This window comes from Bufo gargarizans, chromosome 9 (assembly GCF_014858855.1).
Source record: "Bufo gargarizans isolate SCDJY-AF-19 chromosome 9, ASM1485885v1, whole genome shotgun sequence".
In the NCBI taxonomy this organism is placed as follows: Eukaryota; Metazoa; Chordata; class Amphibia; order Anura; family Bufonidae; genus Bufo; species Bufo gargarizans.
Genome location: NC_058088.1, coordinates 28807348 through 28823334, shown reverse-complemented (window position 1 = coordinate 28823334; position 15987 = coordinate 28807348). Strand labels below are relative to the sequence as shown.

Sequence of the window (15987 nt, the reverse complement as noted above, 5' to 3'; positions counted from 1 at the left end):
TCGGGAAAAGAAAGACAATCAAATGAAATACACCTGTCTGATTTTACACCTAAAAACAGGCGAGCTTGATAAATGAGCCCCACTACATGCGTTAAGTGACATGCTAGAAATGTAAACGTTTTCAGTGGTGAATGCAAGTCTTCTACATGAAGATGCAACTTTTTTTTATGTGCAAATAAATTAGACCAGTCTTGGTGAATACGAACCCGTCAAACTGAAAAACAACCACCAGAGGTGAGACCAAGGCCTCATGCACACGGCCGTTCTGTGCGTTGGGGACCGCAGTTTGCGGTCCCCGCTGCACGGGCACCATCTGTGTTGCTTCCGCAGATGGATCCAGACTTATTAAACTTGAATAGGTCCGTGATCAGTACTCACCACAAAAAAAAATAGAACTCTGTAGTGCTTCCGTCGGGTTCTATACCTCCGTTCTGCGCCACACCTTCCGGATTGCGGAGCCATTCAAGTGAATGGGTCTGCATCCGTGATTCGGTGTGCACATGGCCGGTGCCCGTATATTGCAGACCTGCTGTTTGCAGGCCGCAATATGGGCAACTGCCGGCCACATCAGGCCTAATAGAAATACTCCTAGCCCAACACAGCAATGGCTGTGCTACTTTTAATAAATGCTCTGAAAAAGAAAAGGGCACCTTCACACACGGCAGATAATTCCGCGACTGAAAATCCGTTTCCATTCACCTGAATGGGACTTGCAGAAATCCATGTGCTTGCCACTCCATTCAAACGAAAGCGAAAGGAACTGATTTTCTGTCTTGGAAAATCTGCCACAAAATTGGCGTGTGAAGGCACCCTAACACAGCCGAATGAAATACGCCAAAAACAGGCAAGCTTGATAAATGTGTTTTTTTAAAAGAACCTTAACAGACCAAAAACAGGAGTAAAAAAATAATAATAAAAAAAACACTTGTGTGTCCTACACATCATAATTTCCATTGAGCTGCTGTTAATATCTGAAACTGGCATTTTTACTGCAAAAAAAAAAAAAAAAAGCCCCCCCCCCCCAAAAAAAAGGCAGGTGCAAAAAATGCAACAAAAAAATAAAGCGCAAAAGTGCAGAAAAACACCATCGGAAACCTAGCTATAAAAGCAGCCTTGTAGGGTGGAGAAGTCACCTGGAAGAGGTTAACACACAGCAAATCTCAGCTAACTAGGTTTGTTATTCAAATAAGTTACAGGGGCAACGGGGCAGTCAAATGAGCCGACGACAGCAACTAATGACATCCCGTTAATTCCACGATTGTGTGTGCTACAATACGAGCAGTGTGAATACACGCCGGGCCAGAGCTCAGAGATGTCAGCGTGAAGAATAGGCACACCTGCGTGGTCGAGGGCGAACTAGTAATACAAAACAGAAACAACAAAAAAAAAAACCTTTTAGGAATGAACTGTCCCATCACAGAGCCCCCGGCCCTCCCTTTCTTGTGTCCGTCTCCCGGTTTTGCATGGGAAGGAAGAGCCGTTTTCTCTATATGTGGGACAAGAGCCACTCGGCTTCATATGCAAACTTCTGGGACATTCAAATGATGTGAAGCCAATAAAAGGGACCATGTACGTCCTAATATCTCCCATAGAGAGTCTCGCCCTAGCGGCATCAGACCCGACTGACAACCTTCAGGATTGCTCCTACCAGGTAAGGTTATCCAGGAGGAGAATTCCCCCCCCCAAAAAATATGACTTTTTGGTAAAGAAAATGCGGCTTTTGTCTTTTCTGCTGCTGGAGAACTACAACTCTTGTGGTGCATGATCCTCCGCGCCATATTCTGTATTCGAGGTCTGGGCCAGGATGTCCACCATATCCAACCCTACCCATCAAAAATCGCCATACTAAGTCTTTTTGCAAAAATGGATTTTTGAATTCTATTTTAAGGATTTTTTTTTTTTCATTCTCATATTTTTTTACAATCAGGAATATGCCTCGTTCATTCTTGGTAAAGAGACCGCGAATGGTTATGAGGGTCACAGGATGGGGGCATCTCGTGGACGCTGAAAGAGGGGATCTGTATATCCCAGGTAAGTTTCCAAATGAAAATGGTGTTATGATTGTCAGAAAAAAATAATAATAAAAAAATCGGCCTTTCCCCCCCCTGGAAATAGCGTCAACATGATTGGCGCGTCTCAACAAACAAAGCAGACCATTTCTTAGACATCCCCTTTAAATAAAAAAAATAAGATGGAGCCTGGCGGCTTAAACCCCTTAGGGCTCATGCACACGACTGTATTTTCTTTCCTTGTCCGTTCCGGGGTCTTTTTGCGGACCGTATGCGGAACCATTGATTTCAATGGGTCCGCAGAAAAAAACTGAGGTTACTCCATGTGCATTCCGTTTCCGTATGTCCGTTCCGCAAAGGGATAGAACATGACCTATTATTGCGGACAAAGATAGGACTGTTCTATTAGGGGCCAGCTGTTCCCTTCCGCAAAATACTGAATGCACACGGGTGTCATCCGTATTTTTTGCCGATCCGTGTTTTGCAGACCACAAAATACATACGGTCGTGTGCAAGAGCCCCATTGAGGAAGTGCTTTAGGGGGAATTCACACATGGATTTATGATGGCATTTTTCTGCACTTTTGCATTTTTTGTGGCGTTTGCTTTTTTCGCGGTAAAAACACCCACCTCTAGAAGTCAGCTCAAGGTCTATGGGAAACGAGAAACGCAGGTGGACACACAAGGTTTTTTTTTTTTTGTTTGTTTGTTTCTGGCTTTAATGCAGCATTCTGGAGCTGTAGGTGTTTTTTCAGGCATGTTAGCATTTCCTTTTCTATAGGGAAAAACGCCATGAAAACCCGCGAGTAGCCAGGCAAACTAGGGGGTCATTTACAAACATTTTTGGGTGTAAAAAAGTTGCAAGACCCCTTTTTGTGACTCTTTAAACACCTGCAACAAAATTATTGTCACAATTTTATGCCCATGGGAGTGGCAGGAACCAGGACATCGGCCTTGGCAAATTTACTAACATTCAGCCCCCCCAAAAAATATAAATCTATAATGTAAAACGTTGATTTTTGTAAATGACCCCCACTGTGTGCAAAAAATGCTGCAAAAAACAGGTGGCCCAAAAAAACTGAAAACAAAACATTCTGGTGTTTTTACAGTCCCCTTACCTCCCCCCAAAGGCCTCATGCACACAACCGTTTAGTTTTTTTGCGGTCTGCAAACCGCGGATCCGCAAAAAACGGAAGCCGCCCATGTGCCTTCCGCAATTTACGGAACGGGCGGCCCATTGTAGAAATGCCTATTCTTGTCTGCAAAACGGACAAGAATAGGACATGTTATATTTTTTTTGCGGGACCACGGAACGGTGTAACGGATGCGGACAGCACACGGAGTGCTGTCCCCATCTTTTGTGGCCCCATTGAAGTGAATGGGTCCGTACCCAAGCCGCAAAAAATGCGGCTCGGATGCGGACCACAAAAACGCTCGTGTGCATGAAGCCAAAATTTGTGTGAGTAGGGACCCTCTAGGACATTTCCGTGTCCGTTTGACATCCGTGAAAACAATCCATCCATGTTTCATCAGTGAAGCGTTTTGTCCGTGCGTCCGTTTTTTTGCTCTCCGTGTGTCATCCATATTCCATGTACACTGCTAGGCTGAAAATTAATTTCCAGAGCATCTCCTACCAATTGTCAGTCACCAAGTCAGTGCATGTCTATCCTGTGAACAAACATAATAAAATCAACGGCCGTGGAAACTACGGATAGCACATGTCCGTGAAAACGGAAATGTGAACAAGGCCTTATGTACACGGCCGTACGATGTTAGCAGCTATAATATAGAATATGCATACCGGTACATCGACTATAATAGTGGAATCATGCTGCTATTCTTATACTTGTAGTGCATCGTGTATGAGCCATGATCCTTCCACCCCAAGGAGACAGGTGGCCGGGGGGACAATCAATGTTCTGTTACAGTCAAATGAGCTGAAATCCCGGCCATTCACCGTCACAATAGAATAAACCCTTCCATGCTTGTCTTTGTTTTATGCGCTGGAGGTTGTGTAGAAATAAAGCGCAGTGCACACAGAGGGATTAACAGTGATCAATCAGTGTCTCCGCTGCGAGCAGCACTCGCCAGGGCCCTTCCTGCTGTGTAAATCAGATAAATCGGAGTGCTGCGCTCTACTACAGCTATGCAAATGCAGAATGAATGCGGTGTCTGCTCCTGCATTTACCCTGGGGGGGGGCGACTTCTGAAAAATAAACAAAGGGCCGACTGTGCTGCCGCTCCTGCCTGAGCAGCGGAGCAGGAGGGCAGAGTTAGAGGGCATTTATCAGCAGGATCAATCCTATGAAGCTAGGCATAAGGTCTGGCAGGGTGGACCCTGTTGAGTGAAAAGACACCTTATTTATTGCTTTCCGTTGTGCACAGTCATAGCCGTTTTTGTTAGTTTGCACATTTAGGGTCCATTCACACGTCCACATCCGTTCTGCAACTTTGCGAAACGGGTGCGGACCCATTCATTTTCAATGGGGCCGCAAAAGATGCAGACAGCACACAGTGTGCTGTCCGCAGCCGCACTTCCGTTTCCGCGGCCCCGCAAAAAAAATAGAACGGACAAGAAAAGGCATTTCCATTATAGTGCCGGCCATGTGCGGTGTGCGAAATGTGGCCGGTGTCTGTGTTTTTGCGGACGTGTGAATGGACCCTAAAGGGCATCCGTCAGCAGATTTGTACCTATGACACTGGCTGACCTGTTACATGTGCACGTTGCCATTACACCTAGAGGCTCTGCTCTCTCTGCAGCTGTCACACCCTCTGCACCTTGATAGACAGGGCCAGGTAGTGAAAACATCATCACGCATGGACCTGGCAATTACAATGCAGAGGACACAGCAGTTACAGAGAGAGCAGAGCCTCTAGGTGTAACGGCAACGCCCCCATTGCTCCTAGCGGCTCATTTGCATATATGAAAACGTCATTTTTCTCAGCAATGTGAGCACATATGTACATGGGACCAACACAGATGTCTTCAGCTGCCAAGTGCACATGTAACAGGTCAGCCAGTGTCATAGGTACAAAACTGCTGACAGATGCCTTTTAACTTACAGGTGCACCACCCTGCTTCTATGGCCACTCCAACCTTCCACTTGTATCTCCCCTGGCTCTGTAACACTGCTCCGTAGATCACTATATTGGCGCATGCGCAGTACTCATCAGCGAGGTTAAGAAAACGGAAGCATGTGCACAACTATAGGAAACGAGAACAGATGCAAGATTATGTCTCGCCTGGACCTGTCAATGAAGGGGAAGGCGGGGGTGGCCGTAGGTGCAGGGCGATGTAGATCTGGTGCTACAAGGGGCTCATTTTACTCTGCAGGAGCATTATGCCCCGTTCAATAGGGTTTGATCCTGCTGAGATATGCTCTTTAACCCCTTTGCACCCGCCGCACATGTGGGCACTTTAAAGATAGCAAAGGCCCAGGGTGAATGTATGTGATCAGCTATAAGGCTGATCATATACTTTTAACCCCTCAGATGCTGTCACATGTGGTCCCCGTGCCTGTAACAGCATTCCCTTGCTGAAATCGGGGAAGCTGTTATGTGCCAGTGATGGCCCAGAGCCTCATTCATCCCATATGGAAAACTGCGTAACGGAAAAAAAATATTTCAAAATGCCCAATTTGGCATTTTTGTCATTTCACCCCCCCCCCCCCCCCCCCCAAAAAAAGCGGACTCCCTCTGTCTCCCATCGGCACCCTGCTAATGCGATTGTGGGGTGCCGATGTGTATGAAGGCTGCCTGGAGTCTGATGTAGGCCCCAGACCAGCCTTCAGTAGTTTCCAGCAGGCTGCGCCTCTCTGGCGAAGCCTGCTGGTCAGTGTCAGAATAGCATTGCCATTTAAATGCAATGCACTATAGGGATAGTGCATTTCATTTTAAAAGCAATCAAAAAGCTCTATGTTATAGTCCCCTTGTGGGACTATTAAGTGGTAAAAAAAAAAAATTAAAATTTATTCAATACAAAAATCCCATTAAAAAAATTACGCTTATTTTTCCATTGAAATTACGCTTTTTAATGACCAAAAAATCTTCCCCATATGTTTGGTATTTCTGCATCCATAACAACCCGGACTACATACATATTATGTAAATTATCCCCTACCTTGAACACCGTAAAAAATAAATAAATAAAAAAGACAGAATTTCTCATTTATTCTTAGTTGCCACTGAAAAAACTTAATAACAAGCAATCAAAAAGTGCCATTTACTCCAAAATGATACCAATGAAAAATACAAGTCGTCCTGCAAAAATCAAGCCCTCGCGCAACTCCATAGAAAGAATAAGAAAAAAGTTATGGGTCTTGGGAAGCGGCAATGCAAAAACATTTTTTTCATATTTTTTTTTTTATGGGGCCGCACGATGTGCTGCCCGGATACGGAATTGCGGATCCGCACTTCCAGGTCCGCAATTCCGTTCCCGAAAAAAAATAGAGAATGTCCTATTGCGGAAAAAATAGGACATGTTCTATTTTTTTGCAGAAACGGAAGCACGGATGCGGAAGTGCGGATCCGCTGATGCGGACAGCACATTCCGGCCCCATTGAAAAAATTTTTTAAAAAAATTGGCTGCTTGCATTACGGACAAGGATAGTACTGTTCTATTAGAGGCCAGCTGTTCCGTGCGCAAAATACGGAATGCACACGGATGTCATCCATATTTTTTGCGGACCACAAAATACATACAGTCATGTGCATTAGGCCTCATGCACACGACCGTTGTTCCGCTTTTCTGCGGACTTTCAATGGGTCCGTGGAAAACTCGGCTAATGCACCGCTTGTCATCCGCGTCCGTGATCCGTTTTTCCAGTCTGTGAAAAAAATAGGACCTGCACACAAGATTGTCATCGGCGTCCGTTTTTTTTTTTTTCCTATCATTTGCATGGCAAACTAAACTTAGATTTTTTTTTACTTTCCTTCATGTTTGGAGATCCTCCAAAAATAAAGGAAGACACACGGAAACAAAAACGGACACGGAACCCCTTTTTTGTGGACCACTAAAAAATACTGTCGTGTGCATGAGGCCTTAGTCCTGACCCTAAGGCTCCATTCACACATCCGCAAAATGGGTCCGCATCCTTTCCGCAATTTTGCGGAAAGGGTGCGGACCCATTCATTCTCTATGGGGACGGAATGTGCTGTCCGCATCCACATTTGCGGATCCGCACTTCCGCATCCGTGCTTCCGTTTCCGCAAAAGACAAGAACAGGCATATTCTTTTATGTCGGCAATGTGCGGTCCGCAAAATGCGGAAAGCACATTGCCGCTTTCCGTGTTTTGCGGATCCGTGTCTCCGTGTATCCGCAAAACACATTGCGGACGTGTGAATACAGCCTAAAGTTGCTCCTGGATTTCAATAATTGCTGTTTTCCATTCCATAGACTCCATCCTTGGGCCTCACCTGTCTCCGAGATCGGCGTCATCCCCGGCAGCTTCTGAGGTATGTACTGTAGCCGTGCACGGAGCAGTAATTCTGTACCTCTACGTTTCTTATACTTTGTATAGTTTTTTTTTTTTTTGTCGGATTGTATATTAATCATTGCTCCTTGGACAGAATACGTCTATAAGGGGATGTTCACTCAATGGATTTTGAAAAAGCACAGATTTTCTTCACGGTTTTTTGAATTTTTATTTTTCAAAAAATGCGGCTCGGATGCGGACCACAAAAACGCTTGTGTGCATGAGGCCAACATTTGTGTGAGTAGGGACCCTCTAGGACATTTCCGTGTCCGTTTGACATCCGTGAAAACAATCCATCCATGTTTCATCAGTGAAGTTTTTTTTTTTTTCAGCTTGGGGGAAAAAAAATAAAAAAATCAGGTTCTGACTCCTATTGAAATGAATGGGAGGCTTTTTAGACGCTTTATTTTTTTTTTTGTGGCTTCCATGTGAAAAACAGTGCAAGTGGCAAATGAAGCATGATAAACTTACTTACTAATGTATTATTATCCATATTGCCTCCTTTGCTGGCTGGATTCATTTTTCCATCGCTTTATACACTTCTTATTTCCAGGGGTATCTGCGCTGCAGTCAGAGCTGCTGTGCATGCGTGCTTATGCTCGCTCCCACAGTCCAGGCCACCAGAGAGGTCGGTGCTTTTTCCGTGTCAGCACGTCCACCGCTGCTGGATTTAGGGCATCTCTAGGGACATAGCAGGTTTGGGCACCAGGACAAAGTGCACCTACCACGACGGGACAGGGGAAGTCCAGGACCAGTTTTCTTTTTTCTATCCACTCCTCTTTCCTATATTCCCTCTAGTTGTATAGTAGCTTCTCTTAGGCCTAGTTCACATGAACGTATGGCTTTTATAGTTTTTTGCGGTCCGATTTGCCGGATCCGTTGTTCCGTTTTTGAGTTCCGTTGCGTTTCCTTTCCGTTTTTCCATATGCCGTATACAGTAATTACATAGAAAAAATTGGGCTGGGCATAACATTTTCAATAGATGGTTCAGAAAAAACGGAACGGATACGGATGCATTTCCGTATGTGTTCAGTTTTTTTTGGGGACCCATTGACTTGAATGGAGCCACGGAATGTGATTTGCGGCCAAATATAGGACACGTTCTATCTTTCAACGGAACGGAAAAACGGAATGCATACGGAGTACATTCCGTTTTTATTGCAGAACCATTGAAATGAATGGCACCGTATACGGAACACAAAAAAACGGCCCGTACACTCGCAAAAAAAAAAACCTTAGTGTGAACTAGGCCTTAGGGCTCTTGCACACGAACGATACGGATTAGGTCCGGATGCGTTCAGGAAAACTTGCACCATTTTGCAAGCAGGTTCAGTCAGTTTTTTCCGTGCGGGTGCACGCACGTTATAAAAAAAAACAAAAAAAAAAAACGGAAGGTTTACAAACAACATCTCCTAGCAACCATCAGTGAAAAACACATTGCATCCGCACTTGCTTCCGGATGCTATGCGTTTTTCACTTCTATGGGCCCAGGGCTGCGTGAAAAACGCAGAATATAGAACATGCTGTGTTTTTCACGCAACGCAGAACTGATGTGTGAAAAACAATACGCTCATGTACACAGACCCATTGAAATGAACGGGTCCGGATTCACATCACGCATTGCACCCACGCGGAAAAACTCGCTCATGTCAAAGGGGCCTTAAGGTTATTTAACAATGGCTTGTTCTGAGCTGGTTTTATTCTTTATCTAGATTACAAGTTTACGTTTTATTGGTGCACGCCTTCTGTGATATAAAAATGAATATAGCCAGCAAGAAGAGGGGGGGGGGGGGGGGGGGGGAGGGTTGTCTTGGTTTATTAATGCAGGTTTTGAGCCAAAGCCTGGAGTGGACCCAGTAAGAAGTATCCCTGTACTTTGGAAAAACTTTTGATATTTCATAGCGACGTATCAAAAGTTTTGATCGGAGGGGATCCAAGTGCTGAGACCCCCACTGATCTCTAGAACAGCAATCACATAGCGCGCTTACTGTCATTGAGGGAGACAGAAGCGAGATGTCAGTAGAAAGCCTATACGTCCATCTTTATTCCTTTTCATGCAGCGAGGAGAGCGCGCGCCATGGGAGTGCTTCTCTCCTCATTATAGCACTTTGACCCCCACCGATCAAAACCTTTCATATGTCACTAGGACAAACATTTTTTCCAAAGTACAGGGACACTAAAGAAAATATACCTTTCGACATGTACGTGCCACAGAAAACCGAGGCTGACCTTAGGATTTCTGCCACGTTTGTAGTTTACATGGATTAGGGCTCTTTCACATCTGCGTTCTTTTCTTCCGGCATAGAGTTCCGTCGTCGGGGCTCTATGCCGGAAGAATCCTGATCAGTTTTATCCTAATGCATTCTGAATGGAGAGAAATCCGTTCAGGATGCATCAGGATGTCTTCAGTTCCGGAACAGAACGTTTTTTGGCCGGAGAAAATACCGCAGCATGCTGCGCTTTTTGCTCCGGCCAAAAATCCTGAAGACTTGCTGCAAGGCCGGATCCCGAATTAATGCCCATTGAAAGGCATTGATCCGGATCTGGCCTTAAGCTAAACGTCGTTTCGGCGCATTGCTGGATACGTTTAGCTTTTTTAGAGTGGTTACCATGGCTGCCGGGACGCTAAAGTCCTGGCAGCCATGGTAAAGTGGAGCGGGGGAGCAGCATACTTACCATCCATGTGGCTCCCGGGGCGCTTCAGAGTGACGTCAGGGCGCCCCACGCGCATGGATGACGTGATCGCATGGCACGTCATCCATGCGCCTGGGGCGCTCTGACGTCATTCTGGAGCGCCCCGGGAGCCGCGCGGATGGTAAGTATACCGCTACCCTGCTCCCCGCTCCTACTATGGCAACCAGGACTTTAATAGCGTCCTGGCTGCCATAGTAACACTGAACGCATTTTGAAGACGGATCCGTCTTCAAATGCTTTCAGTACACTTGCGTTTTTCCGGATCCGGCGTGTAATTCCGGCAAGTGGAGTACACGCCGGATCCGGACAACGCAAGTGTGAAAGAGGCCTTAGCCCCATTCAGTGAAGTAAATCCGCATGCCGATACCCACCAATGGTTTCAATGCATGCGTTTTGTTTTGTTTTTGTTTTGTTTTTTTAAACGTACGGTATCGTGGCTTCCCACACAACATTCTTAATCTTTACTCCTAGGGTCCATTCCCCTGCCGGGCTTGCAGGAAGACCTTTCCGCTCCAGCGCATGTTGACCCGGCACCTGAAATGTCACAGCATCCAAAAGAGACATCGCTGCCCCTGCTGTGGGAAAGGCTTTAACGACACATTCGACTTGAAACGCCACATGAGAACACACACAGGTGAGTGTAGGCAGCTCATGCGTGTTCTTGCTTGCAGTGTCTGCCTGTCCTATAAAAAATAGTCAATCACAAAAAAATAGCATTTCAATCTTTTACTTAAATGCATGTTTTTGATTTCACCCTTTATTCACAAATATAAGGAACCAAATTACTGAGGTCTCCTTAAAAGGTTCAACTTCAGGGGCAATATTTTTTTTTTTAATGATTGCATTTCACTCATTTTCGGGTTAGTCATTTTTTAAATTGGTCTTTATTAAAAAAATATTCAGCAACTTTGTCATAAAGGGTTTTCTTCTGCCTCACCGTTGTACTTTCACTTTGTGCCCGTCATCTAATAGCCCTCATCTCTAAATTAAGCTGGATCTCACAACGCTATTATGAAACTAGCCTTGCTAATAGCTCAAAAACACTCATTTAAGGCTACTTTCACACTAGCGTTCGTCGGTCCGCTCGTGAGCTCCGTTTGAAGGAGCTCACGAGCGGACCCGAACGCCTCCGTCCAGCCCTGATGCAGTCTGAATGGAGCGGATCCGCTCAGACTGCATCAGTCTGGCGGCGTTCAGCCTCCGCTCCGCTCGCCTCTGCACGGCCAGGCGGACAGCTGAACGCTGCTTGCAGCGTTCGGGTGTCCGCCTGGCCGAGCGGATCCGTTCAGACTTACAATGTAAGTCAATGGGAACGGATCCGCTTGAAGATGTCACCATATGGCTCAATCTTCAAGCCGATCCGTCCCCCATTGACTTTACATTGAAAGTCTGAACGGATCCGCTCAGGCATCTTGCGCACTTAGAAATTTTTCTAAGTTATTAATGCAGACGGATCCGTACTGAACGGAGCCTCCGTCTGCATTAATATGATCGGATCCGTTCAGAACGGATCCGATCAAGCGCTAGTGTGAAAGTAGCCTAAGCCACATTCTCATCAGTAAGATAAGGAGTTTATAAGATCAGAGATAAGGAGCAGTCAGCTAAGCTGCCTGCCAGAACACCGTAAAAATGCGGAGCCTGCTACTAGAGGATCTTAAGGCTGTATAGAGAAACGGGCTCAATATTTAATAAAGGCCCATTTAACCTGTTCCGGACACATGACGTACAGGTACAGCATGTTGTCCCGGTAATTAAGGACACATGACGTACTGGTACGTCATGTATAGTTCCGATCACCGGCGGGCGGTGATCGGAACCCGGTGCCTGCTCAAATCATTAAGCAGGCACCTTGGCTCAATGTGCAGGGGGGGTCCTGTGACCCCTCCATGTCAGCGATCACAGGTCAATTCAGCGGTTTGCTGCTTTTCCGGGTTATTCAGGTCTCTAGGGACCCGATAACCCGGAACAGGATGGTGATCGGTGGTGTGATAATACACCATCAATCACCATCCTTAGATCCTGAGAGAAGAAGATGGTGACATCACCTCTTAGGCCCCTTTCACACAGGCGAGTATTCCGTGCGGATGCGATGCGTGAGTTGAATGCATTGCACCCGCACTGAATCCAGACCCATTCATTTCTATGAAGCTGTGCACATGAGCGGCGATTTTCACGCATCACTTGTGCGTTGAGTGAAAATCGCAGCATGTTCTATATGGTCCGATTTTCACGCGACGCAGGCCCCATAGAAGTGAATGGGAAGCGTGAAAATCGCATAGCATCCGCAAGCAAGTGCGGATGCGGTGCGATTTTCACGCACGGTTGCTAGGAGAAGATCGGGATGGAGACCCGATCATTATTTTCCCTTATAACATGGTTATAAGGGAAAATAATAGCATTCTGAATACAGAATGCATAGTAAAAGAGCGCTAGAAGGGTTAAAAAAATAAATAAATTTAACTCACCTTAGTTCACTTGATCGCGAAGCCCGGCATCTCTTTGTGTCTCCTTTGTTGACTAGGACCTGTGGTGAGCATTAAATACAGGTAAAGGACCTTTAATAACGTCACTCCGGTCATCACATGATATTTTACCATGGTGATTCACCACAGGTCCTATTCAACAAAGGAGATGCCGGGCTTCGCGATCAAGTGGACTAAGGCGAGTTAAATTTATTTTATTTTTTTAACCCTTCTAGCGCTCTTTTACTATGCATTCTGTATTCAGAATGCTATTTTCCCTTATAACCATGTTATAAGGGAAAATAATACAATCTACAGAACACCGATCCCGAACGTACCAAACATGCACGATTTTTCTAATGCGAGTGCAAAACGCATGACAATGTTTTGCACTCGCGTGGAAAAATCGCGCATTTTCCCGCAACGCCCCCGCCTCTTATCCGGGCCAAAAATAAGACGCCCGTGTGAAAGAGGCCTTAGGATTGCTCTAATTGGTCGGCAGCAGGGGCGGGAGGTTCAAATTACCGCAGCGCTCCTCTCCTCCTCCTTTTGTGTCCGGGAGCCGAGGAAAGCGGAGCGCTGCATGGATTTCCAGCTAGCACCCCAACAACTCCATCTGTGCCCCAGCACCCAGGTATTAAGGGAAAGGCTAGGGACAAGTTAGATTAGGCAGGGATATTTTAGGGAAAGTTAGTGAGAAGAAAAAAATAAAATAAATTGGGGGTGTCTGGGGTCCACAGCACAGCTGTGTGACCCTAGACCTCCCCAGGGCTGCTGCTTTTTTTTGTGTGCGTACGCCGACTGTGGCCGGCGCTCTTAGCGTCCGGCCACTATTAGCGCATCGCACACCCCACCGCTGATCAACTTTGGACGGTTGACCAGCGATTTTGAATTTTTATATATATTTTTTCAAAATTTGACCTATTTTAGTCTGTTAGGTTTAGGGTAAGTTCACGAACACCTGTGTCCCTGCACACCAAATAAAGATTTACACGCACGCAGACAGACACACTCCCCTATGGCCCACCACATGTTCTCGGCCGAGGAGGCATACGTCCCAGTGAGGATGACCCCACTTTCCTGTTGTCATCCGCGTCTTCCTCATCATCTAGCAATGATGATGGTGAGCACCCAAGGCAGCGGAGACGCCGCCAGGCGGAGCAAGGGGACCACCATGCTAGGGACCCTGTGGCCCACCCTAGTATGAGCTCCACTGGGGCTCATACTAGTTTTCCAGCCCACCAGTTAAATCCACTGGAGCCCCCTACCGGTGAACTTGTCTGGTGTACCCCAGAGCCTTATGAGCCAGTGATTCCTGATTTTGTAGGCCAACCAGGAATCCAGAATTCCACAGTGGGCTTCCCACTATTTTAGTCTTTTTTTCAGTGACCACTTTGTATATCTGATGGTGGCGCAAACAAACCTGTACGCCCAAACAGTTTGTTGCTCAACACACGGGCTCCTTTATGGCTAGGCCCGGTGGCTGGACCCCGGTCAGTGCAGCAGAGATGAAGACGTTTTGGGGCCTCGTGCTGCACATGGGCCTAGTCAAAAAACTTAGTGTCAGGCATTACTGGAGTGGGGACGTCCCCTACCAGACCCCACTTTACAGTACAGCCATGACACATACCTGGTTTGAGGCCATCCGCAAATGCCTGCATTATTCAGATACTGCAGCATGTCGTCCTCAAGCCTTATAACGCCATGCGCAAAACCCGGGTATAAAATTTATAAATTTAAAATAAAATAAAAAGTGCCAAAAAAGCAATTTTTGGACAAATTTTCAATTTGAAGCCTTTTTTTTTCCAATAACAAAGCAAGGGTTAACAGCCAAACAAAACATGTTACCCTCATACTGTAGTTTACAGAAACACCCCATATGTGGTCGTAAACTGCTGTATGACCAAACGGCAGGGCGCAGAAGGAAAGGAACGCCGTATGGTTTCTGGAAGGCAGATTTTGATGGGCTTTTTTTTTTTGGCACTATGTCCCATTTGAAGCCCCCCTAGAGTAGAAACTCCGTAAAAGCGACCCCATTTAAGAAACTATACCCCTCAAGGTATTCAAAACTGTTTATAAACGTCGTTAACCCTTTAGGTGTTCCACAAGAGTTATTGGCAAATGGAGATGAAATTTTAGAATTTCTATTTCTTGTTACCTTGCCTCACAAAAATGTAATCTAGAGCAACCAAAAATCATATGTACCCTAAATAGTCCCAACAAAACTGCCACCTTATGCCGTAGTTTCCAAAATGGGGTCACTTTTATGGAGTTTCTACTCTAGGGGTGCATCAGGGGGGCTTCAAATGGGACATGGTGTAAATAAGCCAGTCCAGCAAAATCTGCCTTCCAAAAACGATATGGCACACCTTTCCCGCTACGCCCTACTGTGTGCCCGTACAGTAGTTTACGGCCACAAACTACAAAATGCGGGCAATAAATGTAGCATTTTGTTTGGCTGTTAACCCTTGATTTGTTACTGGAAAAAAATGTAAATGGAAAATTTGTCCCCCAAAAAAATCTAAATTCTGAAATTTTATCTCTTGTGGAACACCTAAAGGGTTAACGACGTTTGTAAAATCAGTTTTGAATACCTTGAGGGGTGTAGTTTCTAGAATGGGGTCATTTTTGGGTGGTTTCTATTATGTAAGACTCACAAAGTGACTTCAGACCTGTTGACTTCAGACCGTTTTTGAAAATTTCAAGATTTGCTTCTAAACCTTGTAACATCCCCCATTTAAATAAATCATTTGCATTGAGAGACAAAAAATAAATAGTAGGCGCACCATACAGTGGAGGATAGGGTCGCAAGACGAGCTTTCAGTCACTTTTCATAATTACCGTACATTTGGTAAATTCTAAAACCATAATTTTGTGTAATTCTAAAAACAGCTTGTTGAGCAGATCAATCTCACTTACAGGAATAAGACCATACAAGTGTCCGGCCTGTGACAAATCCTTCACTCAGCGCTGCTCTCTGGAGTCTCACCTGCGCAAGATCCACGGCATATTACAGAGCTACGCCTACCGCCAGCGTCGCTCCAAGATCTACGTATGTGAGGACTGTGGATTTACATCATCCAGTTCAGAAACCTACACCCTGCATGTTCTCGAGGTCCATCCCGACAACCCATTGCTCTCCAAACACTTACGGAAAAGAGGAGCTGGGATGAGAGGAGAGATGGGAGTGCTGCTCCATCCAACGCCATGTTACCTCCCAAATCTTGTCCCCAACAGATGATGGACAAGACAGCCTCAAAGACTGCTCGCTATGAATTACTACGGGTATAAGACTTTTCTCTCCGCACTTCCAGTGAACTCCTAACAGTAGATCAGCGCTACAACAAA

At 45.7% G+C, this 15987-nt stretch overlaps 1 protein-coding gene across 1 annotated transcript; it reads left to right on the top strand.

Moving 5' to 3' along the window:
* The first annotated feature begins 1931 nt into the window (after positions 1-1931).
* Positions 1932-15880, top strand: OVOL3 (ovo like zinc finger 3). Its single transcript, XM_044268937.1, has 4 exons — positions 1932-2031; positions 7405-7463; positions 10649-10811; positions 15561-15880. Exons 1-4 carry the CDS (start codon positions 1932-1934, stop codon positions 15878-15880), a joined length of 642 nt encoding a protein of 213 aa, XP_044124872.1.
* The last annotated feature ends 107 nt before the right edge of the window (positions 15881-15987 follow it).